Consider the following 15,413-nt stretch of genomic DNA (forward strand, 5'->3'; position numbering starts at 1 on the left):
GCTGGCCCAAACCATGGCGGAGTGGTCGATAAATGTGGCGGTGATCGCGGAGCCTTATGTGGTCCCTGCCCGGGACGATTGGATAGCGGACCTCGGCAACTCTGTGGCCATCTTCGCTCCCGCTGCTAGTGGCTCCCCTCCCTTCGAAAAAGTAGCGAAGGGTAGGGGAAGCGTGCTGGCTGTTGTTGGCGGCGTCGCACTCGTGGGGGTGTACTTACCGCCGAGTTGGCACCTTGCCGACTTTGAGCGGGCCCTCACTGAGGTCAGCGCGCTGATTGCGCTGGTTCCCTCTCTCCCCGTGATCGTCGCGGGGGACTTCAATGCCAAGTCATTGGCCTGGGGATCGCCCGCGACGGACGCGAGGGGAGAGGAGCTAGAAGACTGGGCGGCGACTTCGGGCCTGGTGATCCTAAACAGGGGCACCAACGACACCTGTGTCCGCCAACAGGGGGGGTCAATAGTGGACCTCACGTTCGCGACCCCCTCCACGGCCCGGAGAATTCAAGGGTGGAAGGTGGAGGTAGACGTGGAGACACTGTCGGATCACCGATACATCCGCTTCGATGTCTCTACGTCTGCCTCCACAATGGCGCCTGTGGCTCGCGCTACTGAGGAGGGCCCTCGTTGGGTGTTAGGTCGACTGGACCGTGAGCTGGCCGAGGAGGCGGCCATTGTGGAGGGCTGGGTGATGGATGCCGGCCCACCCGAGGATGTGGATGCGGGAGCGGAGCTGCTCGGCGTATCGCTTACGAATGTATGCGATGCGTCGATGCCCAGAGCCAGACCGCTTCCCCCACGTCGGCGGGTGTACTGGTGGCGCGCTGAACTACACCAACTGCGCCAAACCTGTGTCGCTGCGCGCCGCAGGTACACGAGATGCCGAAGGCGCAGCATCCGTGACGGGCCTCTGGAGGTTGCCCTGTACACCGAGTACAGGACCGCCTGTAGTGCCCTCCAGACAGCCATATCGCGGGCCAAACAGGAGTCCTGGGAGGAGTGGCTCGCCCTCCTAAACCGGGACCCCTGGGGCAGACCATATCGGGCAGTAAGGCGGAAGCTCCGGCCCTGGGCTCCGCCACTCACCACAACTCTCGAACCCCAGTTGGTTGAGAGTGTGGTGCAGACGCTGTTCCCGAGTCGGGCGTGGTCTGCCCGGCCTGTGACTGTCGCGGATGAGCAGGAGGTGAGGCCTGTGTCCGAGGCGGAGTTGCGGTACGCCGCGGCGAAACTCCGCCTCAAAAAGACCGCCCCTGGTCTGGACGGGGTGCCAGGGCGAGTGCTAGCCCTAGCACTGTTGGAGCTGGGGAGCCAATTTCGGGCCCTTTTTACCAGATGTTTGGTGCAGGGTCGCTTCCCCAGCTCCTGGAAGGAGGGCAAGCTTGTCCTTCTTAAGAAGGACGGCCGTCCGGCTGACCAGCCGTCCGCCTACCGGCCTATCGTATTGCTCGGCGAGACAAGCAAGCTCTTTGAGCGCGTGCTTGTCCATCGTCTCGCCGAGCACATCGATTTACACGAAACCCAATATGGGTTCCGTGTGGGTCGGTCGACGATCGACGCGATATCCCGCGTCAGGGAGCAGGCGGAGGAGGCGGTTTCACAGGGCGACGTGTTGTTGGCGGTGTCGTTGGACATCTCCAACGCATTCAACACGCTCCCCTGGGACGCGGTCACGGCGGCGCTCGACCACTTTGAGGTTCCCGGCCACCTGCAAAGGTTGGTCCGGGACTACTTTAATGGACGGGCGGTGGTGTTCCCGACACGAGCCGGTTGGGCACGTCGGGAGATGTCGTGCGGTGTTCCACAGGGTTCGGTCTTGGGACCGTTCCTGTGGAACATCGGATACGACTGGGTGTTGCGCGGGGCCACTTTGCGGGGGGTCAGCGTAACTTGTTACGCTGACGACACTCTCGTGTCGGCCCGCGGCAGCACCCACCGGGAAGCCGGTGTCCTCGCCACTGCAGGTGTCGCGCAAGTGGTGCGCCGGATTCGGCAGCTGGGCCTTGAGGTGGCTCTGCACAAATCCGAGGCTCTAACATTCCACGGGCCTCGGAACGGGCCGCCTCCCAACGCCCGCATCGTAGTCGGCGGAACCTCCATCGCCATCGGGTCGACGATGAAATACCTGGGACTCGTCCTCGATGGCAGATGGAGTTTCCAAGAGCACTTCCGGCGCTTGGCCCCAAAATTGGTGGCTGCAGCCGGAGCGCTTGGGGGAGTGCTCCCAAACTTGGGAGGCCCTGGAAGGGCATGCCGCCGCCTCTACATGGGGGTGGTGCGCTCCATGGCGCTGTACGGTGCGCCCATATGGGCGGATTCCCTGAGCGCCCGGAACCGGACCCTGCTGCGACGACCGCAGCGGGTCATGGCGCTCAGAGTGGCCCGGGCGTACCGTACGGTATCCTACACCGCGGCCTGCTTGATTGCGGGCAGTCCGCCGTGGGAACTTGAGGCACGAGTTCTCGCGGCGGTCTACAGGCGGCGTGCGGAAGCCAACAACAACGGCGATTTCCCGCACCCCCGTGAGGTGGCGCAGTGGAGGGAGGACGCCCGAGATGTCCTCCTTAACACTTGGCAGGAGGAGTTGGACACCCCGAATACCAGCCGGGAGTTGGTGGCGGCGATCCGACCGGTCCTTCGGGATTGGATCGAGTGCCAACACGGCGCTCCCACCTACCACCTCACGCAGGTCCTCACCGGGCACGGGTGCTTTGGTGAGTATCTGTTTGGAGTGGTCAGGAGGGAGCCGACCGCCGAATGCCACCACTGTGTGGGAGGCGTGGTGGACACGGCACGGCACACGCGCGAGGCGTGCCCCGCTTGGGCGATCCCTCGCGCTGCCCTGTCCGCCGTGCTGGGCCCGGATATCTCACTGCCGGCCATGATCGTGGCCATGGTCGGCAGTGAAGCGGCCTGGAAAGCGGTCGTCACCTTCTCAGACGCAGTGATGTCTGAGAAGGAAGCAGCGGAGAGAGAGCGGGAGAACTCCGCGGACTCTCTTCCGATGCGCCGCAGACGGCCAGGAAGGCGGCGCCAGGCGCACCTGGTCACTATTGACCGTGCGCCGCCTTGACGGGGACCTGTGGGCGGTGGTCGGGGGACCGCCGTCCACAACACAGGTCCCGTGCCGTAGGGCTCCCCAAGTGTTCCGGGCAGCCCTCGGCGGAGGGGGAGGCGCTTGACGCGCTCCCATGGGCGCTGGGCCCGTAAGGGCATCCGCCGGCGGGGACGCGGTTGTGTGCAACTGCGTTCCCGTGTCCTCGCCACATGGCGGCAAGGAGGAACACCGTTGGGTTTTAGTGGGTATACCGGGTGGCGACACCCGGGGAGTCCCACATAACCACGTCGTCCCCCCGGGCGGCGTGGTATGCGTAACGCATTTCCCAACGTTAAAAAAAAAAAAAAAAAAAAAGGTTAGGTTAGGTTAGGTTAGGTTAGGTTAGGTTAGGTTAGGTTAGGTTAGGTTAGGTTAGGTTAGGTTAGGTTAGGTTAGGTTAGGTTAGGTTAGGTTAGGTTCCCGTGTGGAGTTGCTGATCTCCCATCGGGCGCGTCCCCAGGTGGCGGATAGGGGAATGCCCCCCCAGATATGGGGGGGTACCGGCTTCGGCCGGCGCGGACCAAAACAGCGTGGTGGAGTCACCCTTGCTCGTGGCCCTCTGCAGGGACGAGGTGGTGCGCAGAGTGGACACAGGAGGGTGACCATCCGACGGCGTCTCTGGCTTCGGCCAGACGACAGGGGCTTCGGCTCCACCGTTGGCAGGGGCGGCGGGTCCGGCAGCAATGCCGGGCAATGGCTTCGGCCACCGTCGGCCCGACCCGTAGCCCAGACGCAACGCTGTCTGGAGCGGGGGCCGCCTTCGCACTGAGCGGAGGGGGCCGCGAGGAAGACAACCTCTGTAAAAAATTACCGCAAGCTTAAGTTGGTGGTGTCCGGCGATGGGCTGGATGGTCTGACGGTCAGGCCGCTAGGACTACCCTGGGGAGACAACCCCAGTAAATAAAACCGTCCCAGATGTACTGGACCATGGAAGCGCTCAAAAATTCAACTACCCACGCTGGCAGCCGGGAAACCGGTGAATCCAGCTTAAGGCCCCCAATCGTATGTGGGGGGGGCTGCGATCGCTCCGTAGGCTCCGATAGCCTTCGTAAATCCCCGACTCAAAGGGTAGACTTCTACCCGGCGTTCGACGCCACTACTACCGGACAAGACTCGCGCGCGCCAACACCATCCGCACTTCCCGAAGTGCGGGTGGTGCTGGAGCGCATCCCCACACCGATTTCGAAGTCAGCACCTAATGCTGAAGGAGCTGCTCCTGGGCCTAGTGCTCAGTCAGAGCAGCCAAGGTCACGTCCTTACTCCGCTTCGTCCTCGGACGAAGTGAGTAGTCTAAGGACAGTGTGCTCGATGGAGAGTGTGACCTCCCTTCCGGAGGGCAAGCTGTGGCGAAAGCGGAAGACAGCTTCGCTTTCGGACCCGTCCTCTGACGATGGCAGCCAAGTGCCGGAAACAGCACGCGGCTCGCCCGTCCTCAGGGCTCGGGCCAAGAGGGGTAGGGGACGCCCTCCCACTACCGGCGAATACGTCGGCCTTGCGAAAGCCAAGGCCGAACATAACCGTGCCGTGCGCGAAGCGCTCAGGCTGCAAGCCGAGGAAGAAGTGGCCAAAGCGGCCAAGAGGACTTTCTACCTCCGACGGTCCAACCCATCGTCGGAGACGGAAACCCAGCTGATGGACTCAGGCTCAGAAGCCGTCTCGCTTACGGCTGCAGAGCTGCATGAGAAGGCGAAAGAGGCGATTGGCATCGTTCGCAACGTAGCTGTGAAATCGGGACAACTGAAGGGTACGTTCGTACGTGCCCTGAAGGATGCCGCACAGCTACTCCAAGAGTCTCTGTCTGCCCTGCATGCCACGTCTACCAGCGATGAAACGCGCAAGCTGCAGGAACAGAATGCTCGCCAACAGGCGAAACTTGACGCGCAGCAAAAGGAGATAGACGTGCTCCGTGGCGAGATGCGCCAGCTCAAGGCCTCTTTGAATCCAACTCAGAGAGTGCCGTCGCCTGCTCCCGAACCGCTTGCAGAGAGCCCGCAACCGGAGTCGGCGCCGAGAGCTGTGCGCTCCTTACCAGCAAGACGTGCGAATCCGCCGCCAGCCACGAGCAGTAGAGCCGTGTCTGATAAAGAGGAAGGCCTAGTCGCGCAGATCATAAGCCAAGTTGGCTTCATGATCGATGCGAAGCTGGCAGGCCTGGAGGACCGGCTCCTGCCTCCAAAAGTGACGCGTCCACCGCTGGCGGCGGATCGGAAAAACGCGCTCTCATACGCTGCTGCAGCGAAGGCGTCTGCTGCTGCAGCGAAGGCTCCCGCCACAACTGTGGCTAAGAAAGCGACTGCCACAGCGGCCACGGCCGCTAGCACCTCGCGTGCTGCCCCGTCTGCGGCCTTGCAAGGCCCGACTGCGGCGGCCAGTAGTTCGGCCTCTGCGCCTCCGAAAAAGAGGAAGACGCGAGGGGGGAGGAACAGGAAAAAGAAGGGAGGGACCAATGGCCAGAGTGGGGCCTGTCCCCCACCTTCAGGGCCTGCTGGCGCCGGCTGGACTGTTGTCGGCAAAGGTCGTAAGCAGAAGGTGGCCTCAGCCCAACCGCTGCAACGCCCCAAGGCGCCAAAGCTGCGTCCTCCGCGTTCGGCTGCGGTGGTTGTGCAGCTACAGCCAGCGGCAGCGGAGAGAGGAACAACATACGCGGATATCCTGAGAGAAGCCAAATCCAAGGTTGATATACAGAGCCTTGGTATCACGAGCCTCAGGATTCGCAAGGCAGCAACCGGCGCACGTGTGTTGGAAGTTGCGGGTGCTACAAGCACCGAGAAGGCCGACTCCTTAGCCACAAAGTTGAGAGAGTCGATGAGCGGAGACGTTGTAAAAGTCTCCAGACCCACAAAGTGCGCAAACATGCGCATTGTGGGACTGGATGACTCCGTCTCCACTCAGGAGGTGGTGGAGGCAGTTGCCAAAGCCGGAGGATGCACGGCCGACACAATCAAGGCTGGCGCTATCCGCGAGGGTGCAGGCGGAATGGGTTCAATCCTGCTGAGCTGTCCCATAGCAGCCGCCAAAAAGGTGGCTGATGGCGGTCGCCTCTTGGTGGGCTGGACCTCCGCGCAGGTCAAGGTCCTGGAGCCACGTCCTATGCGGTGTTACAGATGCTTCGAGGTCGGTCATACTCATGCCCTGTGTGACTCCGAAGTGGATCGTAGCACTCAATGCTACCGATGTGGCCAAACCGGCCACCAATCTTCGGAGTGTTCTGCCACCCCGCACTGCACAGTGTGCGAGGCGGCGCGAAGACCGGCAGAGCACCGATTGGGCGGTTCAACATGTACTGCCCAATCCAGAAGTAGAAGGAAGAACCGCAATGGACCAAAGGTTCCCCCGCGTCCTTCCCCCCCGCAAGCTGCGGGACGAGCCGGTGAAGAGCACATGAGCATCAATTGATGGCTCTAAACGCTCTACAGGCCAACATCAACCACTCTGCCAGGGCTCAGGACCTGTTGATCCAGAGCATGGCAGAGTGGCTGATTGACGTGGCGATGGTTTCGGAGCCATACTCAGTCCCTCCTAGGGAGAACTGGGTTGGTGACCGGACCGGAATGGCGGCACTGGTTACACGGACTGGGGCGGGATTGCCTCCATTTGCGCACATTGTGCGGGGTGGGGGCTATGCTGCCGCTGTCCTAGGCGATGTCACACTGGTCAGCGTGTACTTCTCGCCAAACCGCAGCCTGTCCGACTTCGAGCAGTTCTTGCTTGAGGTCGGTGTGCTTGTGGGGCGGAGGCGCACTGTCCGTGTGATAGTCGCTGGCGACTTGAACGCCAAGTCGACGGCCTGGGGCTGCCCGGCGACAGATAGTCGTGGCGAGGCAGTTGAAGAGTGGGCGCTGACCGCCGGATTGACCGTTGTCAACCGTGGATCGGTGAACACGTGCGTGCGGCAACAGGGCGGCTCTATCGTGGACGTTACGTTCGCGGACGCTGCCCTGGCGCGCTGTGTTCAGAGCTGGGAAGTGCAGGAGGGCGTGGAGACGCTGTCGGACCACTTGTACATCCGATTCAGTGTGTCCACGCTCCCTGCTACCCCGACGAGCCCGATCCGAGCCCTGGAAGGCAACGGTCCCAAGTGGGCATTAAAGCGCCTCGATTATGACGCGCTGGAGGAGGCGGTCATCATAGAGGCGTGGCTCCATCCCGGGGTCTCTCAGGATGTCGAGACGGAAGCTGAGGCAATACAGGCGGCTATCGCAAGAGTTTGCGATGCCTGTATGCCGCGAGTCAGAGCGCTTCCTGGTCGGCGAGCGGTGTACTGGTGGTCCGCCGAACTCTCGCAGCTACGCGCGTCCTGCGTAGAGGCGAGGCGCCGGTACACCAGAAGCCGAAGACGTCGCATCCGAGACGAGGTGCTCACAGCACAGGCCGCCGATGCGTATAGAGAGGCCAAGAGGGCCCTGCAGGTGGCTATCGGTGAGGCCAAAGACTTGGCGGAACGAGAGATGCTGGAGTCTCTTGACGCCGATCCGTGGGGCAGGCCGTACAGGATGGTGAGGCGTAAGCTTCGCCCCTGGGCTCCCCCACTGACTCAGAGCCTCCAGCCGGAGCTTGTGAGCCAAGTCGTGTCGGCCCTGTTTCCGAACAGGCCTGAACACACGCCTCCACCGATGGCACTGCGCGGCGAGCCAGACGAAGACGCCACGAACAATGAGGCAGAGGTGCCCCCTGTGACCGAGGCAGAGCTGCGGGTGGCGGTACGCAGGCTTCAGGCCAAAAACACCGCCCCAGGCCCCGATGGTATTCCCGGCCGTGTGTGGGTTGCTGCCCTAAGGGCAGAGGACGCGTTAGAGCCATGGCTGAGGGCTCTTTTTACAGCTTGCCTGGCGAGGGGCCAGTTTCCGCACCGTTGGAAAACGGGGAAACTGGTCCTGATTAAAAAAGACGGTAGGCCGGCAGATGCACCGTCTGCTTATAGGCCCATAGTGCTGCTTGATGAGGCGAGTAAGCTCCTCGAGCGAGTTATCGCCGCTCGGATCATCGAGCACCTTGAGGATGTCGGTCCGGACTTGAGCGCATACCAGTTCGGTTTCCGCCGGGGCAGATCCACCATCGACGCTATTGCGCGGGTGAGGGCCCTAGCGGACGCCGCTGTAGCTCGGGGGGAGGTCGTCTTGGCGGTGTCTCTGGACATCGCCAACGCCTTCAACACCCTGCCCTGGAGCTGCATCCGGGAAGCGCTCAAGTACCACGAGGTGCCCCCGTACCTCCGCCGGTTGCTAGCGGCATACCTCTCCGTGAGGGCCGTGAGCTTCCCGGCGTCTGAGGGATGGCGAGAGTGGTCAGTGTCGTGCGGTGTTCCACAGGGTTCGGTCCTCGGCCCGCTCCTGTGGAACATTGGCTACGACTGGGTGCTGCGTGGAGCGAATCTCCGAGGGGTCGACGTAACTTGTTACGCCGACGATACCCTTGTGACGGCTCGAAGCAGCACCTACCGAGAGGCTGCCATTCTCGCTACGGCGGGCGTGGCTCACGTGGTGGGGAAAATAAGACAGCTGGGTCTTGAGGTGGCACTGTCCAAGTCGGAAGCCTTGTGCTTCCATGGGCCTCGAGCAGCGCCGCCAACTGGTGCGCACATAGTGGTGGGGGGAGTTTCCATCGGCGTCAAATCGACGATGCGTTACCTAGGCCTCGTCCTAGACAGCCGATGGAACTTCCGTGCGCACTTCACCGGCTTGGCGCCAAGACTGGTTGCTGCTGCTGGCGCGCTTAGCCGGCTGCTGCCAAACATTGGTGGACCAAAGGTGGGCTGCCGACGCCTGTACTGCGGGGTGGTCCGATCAATGGCCCTGTATGGCGCTCCCATATGGGTAGACGCTCTTAGCGCCCATAACAGGGCCCTCTTGAGGAGGCCTCAAAGAGCCATGGCCACAAGAGTGGTGAGGGGGTACCGTACCATCTCGTTCGAGGCTGCTTGCGCCTTGGCCGGTACCCCCCCATGGGAGTTGGACGCCACAGTTCTGGCCAGTGTTTACCAACACACGGCTCGAGCGCGTGCTGACGGTGGTGCGCCGTCTCCGGAGGAGATCTCGAGACTGAGACATAACGCTCGTCGAGATACCCTCCTGAGATGGCTGCAAACGTTGGAGTCGCCGAGCGCTGGTCACAGAACAGTGGGGGCGATACGACCCGTTCTAGACGAATGGGTCGATAGACGGTTCGGGGCGCTCTCTTTCCGCCTGACGCAGGTCCTGTCCGGGCATGGCTGCTTTGGCAGATACCTGTGCAGGGTCGCTGGAAGAGAGCCGACCCCAGTCTGCCACCATTGCGGCGCCGCCGAGGATACGGCGGACCATACTCTCGCCGCATGCCCAGAATGGGCTGAGTCGCGGACGCGACTCAGGTGCGTGGTGGGCCAGGATCTGTCGTTGCCTGCCGTGGTCTCGGCCATGGTCGGCAGCGAGAGGGCCTGGAGGGCGGTATACTCCTTCTGCGAGGACGTGGTGGCGCAGAAGGAGGCCGCCGAGAGGTCGCGGGAGGCCGATCCTGCGTCTGACCCGATCCGTCGGACTCGGGTGGGACGGAGGAGGTTGGCGCATGATCGGCGCGTCCCGTAAGTGGGGATGCTGGTGACGGATGCGGGGGGCGTCCGTCACCCGGCACTAAGTCCCCGTGTTGGTAGGCGCGCGTGTGTTCCGCGCGTCACTGACGATTAAGAGCACCACAGTGCTCACCGAGCCGGGTCCGTATGGACACCGCCTGGGAGTCGCGGATGTATGCGGGCGCGTCCCCGTGGCTCCCACTCAGGCGGCAAGATGAACACCGTTGGGTTTTAGTGGGTAGGCGGGATACTTGAGATCCCGGAGTCCCACATAACCCGTCGTCATCCCCATGGCGGCGGGTATGCGTAAATGCATTTCCCAACGTTAAAAAAAAAAAAAAAAAAAAAAAAAAAAAAAAAAAAAAAAAAAAAAAAAAAAAAAAAAAAAAAAAAAAAAAAAAAAAAAAAAGGTTAGGTTAGGTTAGGTTAGGTTAGGTTAGGTTAGGTTAGGTTAGGTTCCCGTTATACGAACCCGGACTACATCGGAGGAAGTGCGGCGGTTGGAGACTGCCAACGCTAAGCTAGCGAGGGAGGTCGCCGACTTGCGTCGCGACCTTCAGGAGCTGCGGCAGCGTCCAACCCAGTCCTCGGAGCCTAGCCTCCGCCAGCTACTGGAGGAGACGGCCCGCGCCAATGCCGAGATGTTCGGCAATATGCTGAACGCTCGGCTGGCCGGCATCGAGGGCCGTCTCCTTCCCGAGCCCCGTATGAGGCCCCCGCTTGCAGCGGACGTCAGGACTGCCAGGGCAAACCCCGCTGCCAAAGAGCCAGCAGGGGCCCCGGTCGCCTCCACAAGCGGCAGTGGCCGCCCCTTGACAGGACCAGGCGCAGAACCAAAGCCTGTCAAAGAGGCTCCCACAAACAGCCAGGCCTCTTCTGCTCCCCCTTCTTCGGGAAAGAAGGGGAAAAGCAAGAAGAAAAGTCTGGCTGCACAGGAGGCAGCAGAGGCTCGGCGCCAGCCTGCCCCTGCACCAACGGCGGAGCCGTGGACCGCTGTTGTTGGCCGAAAGGCAAAAAACAAGGCGGCCAAAGCGGCCAAAGCGGCCAAAGAGCCGCTAAAGCCTCGGCCCACGGCCCAGAAGAGGGCAAAGCTCCGGACACCAAGAACGGCAGCGGTATCGCTGACCTTGGTGCCCGGAGTCGAGGAGAGAGGCGTAACATACGCCTCGATCCTCTCCGACGCCAAGCGGCGCGTCTCCCTCGCTGACCTCGGAATCAGCAACATGCGGTTCCGCAGGGCGGCGACGGGTGCGCGCCTGCTTGAGATCGGAGGGGAGGACTCGGCGGCGAAGGCGGACTCCCTCGCTAAGAAGCTGAGGGAGGTCCTCAGCCCGGAAGCGGTCAGGGTCGTCCGCCCAGTGAAGCGCGCGGAAATCCGCGTCACTGGGCTGGACGACTCAGCCGACGCCATTGAGGTGGCTGATGCTGTGGCCAAGGAAGGAGGGTGCGCGGTCGAAGACCTCAAGTATGGTCGAATCGTCGTTGGGCCGAGAGGTGATGGCTCCCTCTGGCTCAGCTGTCCTGTCGCGGCCGCCAGGAGGCTGTCCGACTCTGGCCGACTACTGGTCGGGTGGACGTCGGCCAGAGTAAGGCTCCTCGACTCCAGACCGGCACGGTGTTACCGCTGTCTGGAGCCCGGGCACCTCGGAGTCAAGTGCTCGTGCGAGGTTGACCGCAGCAAGCTCTGCTTCCGCTGCGGCCAACCCGACCACAAGGCGCGGGACTGCTTGGCCGAGCCCCACTGCCCCGTCTGTGAGACGGCAGGCAAGCCGGCGGCTCACCCCGTCGGCGGCAGCGGATGTATTTCTGCTGCCAAAAAGCCGGCAGTCAAAGGTCCGAAGACGGTTGCGCCTAAGCGAAAGGCGAAAAAGCGCAAGGCCAAGAGGGCCGGGGCGGAGCAGATGGACACCGTTCCATAAACGGACAGAGCTCCGCTCTAAAGGGGACCTGTGGACGGTGGTCGGGGGACCGCCGTCCACAATATAGGTCCCGTGCTGTAGGGCTGCCCAAGTGTTCCGGGCAGCCCTCGGCGGTGGGGGAGGCGCTTGATGCGCTCCCATAGGCGCTGGGCCCAAGAGGGCATCCGCCGGCGGGGACGCGGTTGTGTGCAGTTGCGTTCCCGTGTCCCCGCCACATGGCGGCGAGGAGGAACACCGTTGGGTTTTAGTGGGTATACCGGCTTTTCCGGGGAGTCCCACATAACCACGTCGTCCCCCCGGGCGGCGTGGTATGCGTAACGCATTTCCCAACGTTAAAAAAAAAAAAAAAAAAAAAAAGGTTAGGTTCCCGTGTGGAGTTGCTGATCTCCCATCGGGCGCGTCCCCAGGTGGCGGATAGGGGAATGCCCCCCCAGATATGGGGGGGTACCGGCTTCGGCCGGCGCGGACCAAAACAGCGTGGTGGAGTCGCTCTCGCTCGTGGCCCTCTGCAGGGACGAGGTGGTGCGCAGAGTGGACACAGGAGGGCGACTATCCGACGGCGTCTCTGGCTTCGGCCAGATGACAGGGGCTTCGGCCCCACCGTTGGCAGGGGCGGCGGGTCCGGCAGCAATGCCGGGCAATGGCTTCGGCCACCGTCGGCCCGACCCGTAACCCAGACGCAATGCTGTCTGGAACGGGGGCCGCCTCCGCATTGAGCGGAGGGGGCCGCGAGGAAGACAACCTCTGAAAAAATCACCGAAAGCTCAAGTTTGTGGTGCCCGGCGAGGGGCTGTATGGTTTGGCGTTCCAGGCCGTGAGGGCACCCCAGGGAGCTCACCCTGGTTAATAAAAGAGACCGCCTGCTGAGGTACAGCAAATATGGAAAAAGCGTTCAAAGAATTAATTACCCACGCCGGTAGCCAGGAAACTGGTGAATCCGGTCTAAGGTCCCCAATCGTATGTGGGGGGGACTGCGACCGCTTCGTAGGCTCACCGAGCCTCCGTGAACCAAGGAGTAATAGGGTAGACTTCTACCCGGCGTTCAACGCCCAACCCGGATGCGACTCTCGCGCGTCAACACCATCTGCGCTTCCTGAAGCGCGGGTGGTGTTGGAGCGCCTACCAACACCTGACATGACCCCAGCACCCAGTGCTGATGACGCTGCTCCTGGGCCCAGCTCCCAGGCTGTGCAGCATCGGATCAGTCCTTGCCCCGCTTCGTCTTCGGACGAAGCGAGCAGTCTAAGGACTGTGTGCTCAATGGAGAGCGTGACCTCCCTTCCGGAGGGCAAGCTGTGGAGAAAGCGAAAGACAGCTTCGCTTTCAGACCCGTCCACTGGCGACGAGGGCCAAGTGTCGGGCACGGCACGCGGCTCGTCCGTCGTCAAGGCTCGGGCTAAGAGGGGTAGGGGACGTCCTCCCACTACCGGTGAGTACGTTGGCCTCGCCAAAGCCAAGGCCGAACACAATCGCGCTGTACGCGAAGCGCTCAGGCTTCAGGCTGAGCAAGAGGTGGCCCAAGCGGCCAAAAGAACTTTCTTCTTCCGACGCTCTAATCCGCCGTCGGAGACGGAGACTCCACGATTGGACTCGGGCTCAGAAGCCGCCGCACCGACGGCTGCAGAGCTCCATGAAAAGGCGAAAGAGGCAATCGGGATCATCCAGAATGTCGCTGTGAAATCGGGGCAACTGAAGGGCACGTATGTACGCGCCCTGAAGGATGCCGCACAGCTGATCCGAGAGACTCTGTCTGCCCTGCGCGCTACATCCACTAGCGATGAAACGCTCAAACTGCAGGAGCAGAACACTCGCCAACAGGCGAAACTAGATTCGCAGCAAAAGGAGATCGATATGCTCCGTGACGAGATGCGCAAACTCAAGGACTCTCTGAACGCTTCCCAGAGAATGCCTCCGCCCGCTCCTGAGCCGCTCGCAGAGAGCCCGTGCCCGGAACCGGCCCCGAGAGTTGTGCGCCCCAAACAGACGATGAGGACAAACCCGCCGCCGCCTGATGGCAGTCGAGCCGTGTCCGAAAAGGACGAGGACCTGGCCTCGCGGATCATTAGCCAAGTTGGCTTCATGATCAACGCGAGGCTAGCGGGTCTGGAGGACAGGCTCCTGCCTCCTAAGGTGATGCGTCCCCCGCTAGCGGCGGACCGGAAGAATGCGCTCTCCTACGCAGCTGCGGCCAGGACTCCTACTGCTCCAGAGGAGACCCATGCTGCTTTCGTAGGCAGGAAGACGACCGTCACTGCAGTTGGCACTACACGCGCCAATCCGCCAACGGCCTCACGGGGCCCAGTCGCGACTGCAAGTGGCACAACCTCCGTGACCCCCAAGAAGAAGAGGGGTTCCAGGGGGAGAAGAGGGAAGAGGGCAAGGAATAAAGGCCAAGATGAGGCCCAACCATTGCCTTCTGGGCCCGCCGGCGACGACTGGATAGTTGTTGGCCGAGGCGGGAAGAAGAAAGTGGCTTCTGCTCGACCGCCACAACGCCCCAAGGCGCCTAAGCTGCACCCACCGCGCACAGCTGCGGTGGTTGTGCAACTGCAGCCAGCGGCCGCGGAGAGTGGAACGAGCTACGCGGACATCCTGAGGGAGGCCAAGTCCAAAGTGGACTTGCAGGGCCTCGGCATCTCCAGCCTCAGGATCCGCAAGGCGGCAACCGGTGCGCGAGTGCTTGAGGTTGCGGGCGCTTCCAGCGCCGAGAAGGCAGACTCCTTGGCTGCGAAGCTGAAGGAGTCTATGAGCGGAGACGTCGTAAAAGTCTCCAGACCTACTAAATGCGCTGAGATGCGCATCGTGGGGCTGGATGACTCCGTCTCCGCTGAAGAGGTGGTAGAGGCAGTTGCCAAGGCTGGAGGCTGCACAGTCGAGAGCGTCAGGGCTGGGGTCATACGCGAAGGAGCAGGCGGTATGGGCTCAATCTTGATAAGCTGCCCCGTAACAGCTGCTAAAAAGGTGGCTCAAGGAGGTCGCCTCTTGGTGGGCTGGACTTCTGCTCAGGTGAGGGTGCTGGAGCCGCGTCCGCTGAGGTGCTTCCGGTGCCTCGAAGTCGGGCATACGCACGCCCTGTGCAAGTCCGAGGTGGACCGGAGCACTCAGTGCTTTCGATGCGGCCAAACCGGCCACCAGTCGTCGCAGTGTTCCGCTGCCCCGCATTGCACAGTGTGCGAGGCGGCGCGTAGACCGGCGGAACACCGATTGGGCAGCTCAACTTGTACTGCTCAATCCAAGAGCAAAAGGAAGGCACGCAGGGGCCCTCAGGCCCAGCCGCGACCTTCCCGCCCGCAAGCTGCGGGACGTGCCGGGGAACCGATGAGCACCAATTAATGGCCCTCAACGTTCTGCAAGCCAACATCAATCACTCTGCCAGAGCCCAGGATCTGTTGCTCCAGAGCATGGCAGAGTGGTTGATTGATGTGGTGTTTGTCTCAGAACCGTACTCGATTCCGTCCAGAGACAACTGGGTGGGAGACCGGACTGGCGTTGCGGCGTTGATATCGCGGACGGGGGCGGGATTGCCTCCATTCGAGCACGTTGTGCGAGGTGGAGGTTGTGTCGCTGCCGTCTTAGGGGACACCACACTGGTCAGTGTGTACTTCTCGCCAAACCGCAGCCTGTCCGACTTTGAGCAGTTCCTGCTCGAGGTCGGTGTGCTTGTGGGGCGGAGACGCACTGCCCGTGTGATTGTCGCCGGCGATCTCAACGCCAAGTCAACAGTCTGGGGAAGCCCGTCGACTGACGGCCGAGGAGAGGCGGTGGAAGAGTGGGTGCTGACCGCCGGATTGACCGTTCTCAACCGTGGATCGGTGAACACGTGCGTGCGGCAACAGGGCGGCTCTATCGTGGACGT

The 15,413-nt window shown here is 62.2% G+C and overlaps 1 protein-coding gene across 1 annotated transcript; it reads left to right on the top strand.

The window, feature by feature from the left end:
* Window positions 1-4,021: 4,021 nt before the first annotated feature.
* LOC126374651 (uncharacterized) lies at window positions 4,022-6,490 on the top strand. Its single transcript, XM_050021342.1, has one exon. The coding sequence runs from the start codon at window positions 4,022-4,024 to the stop codon at window positions 6,488-6,490; it is 2,469 nt and encodes an 822-aa protein (XP_049877299.1).
* The last annotated feature ends 8,923 nt before the right edge of the window (window positions 6,491-15,413 follow it).

This window comes from Pectinophora gossypiella, chromosome 17 (genome assembly GCF_024362695.1).
Source record: "Pectinophora gossypiella chromosome 17, ilPecGoss1.1, whole genome shotgun sequence".
In the NCBI taxonomy this organism is placed as follows: domain Eukaryota; kingdom Metazoa; phylum Arthropoda; class Insecta; order Lepidoptera; family Gelechiidae; genus Pectinophora; species Pectinophora gossypiella.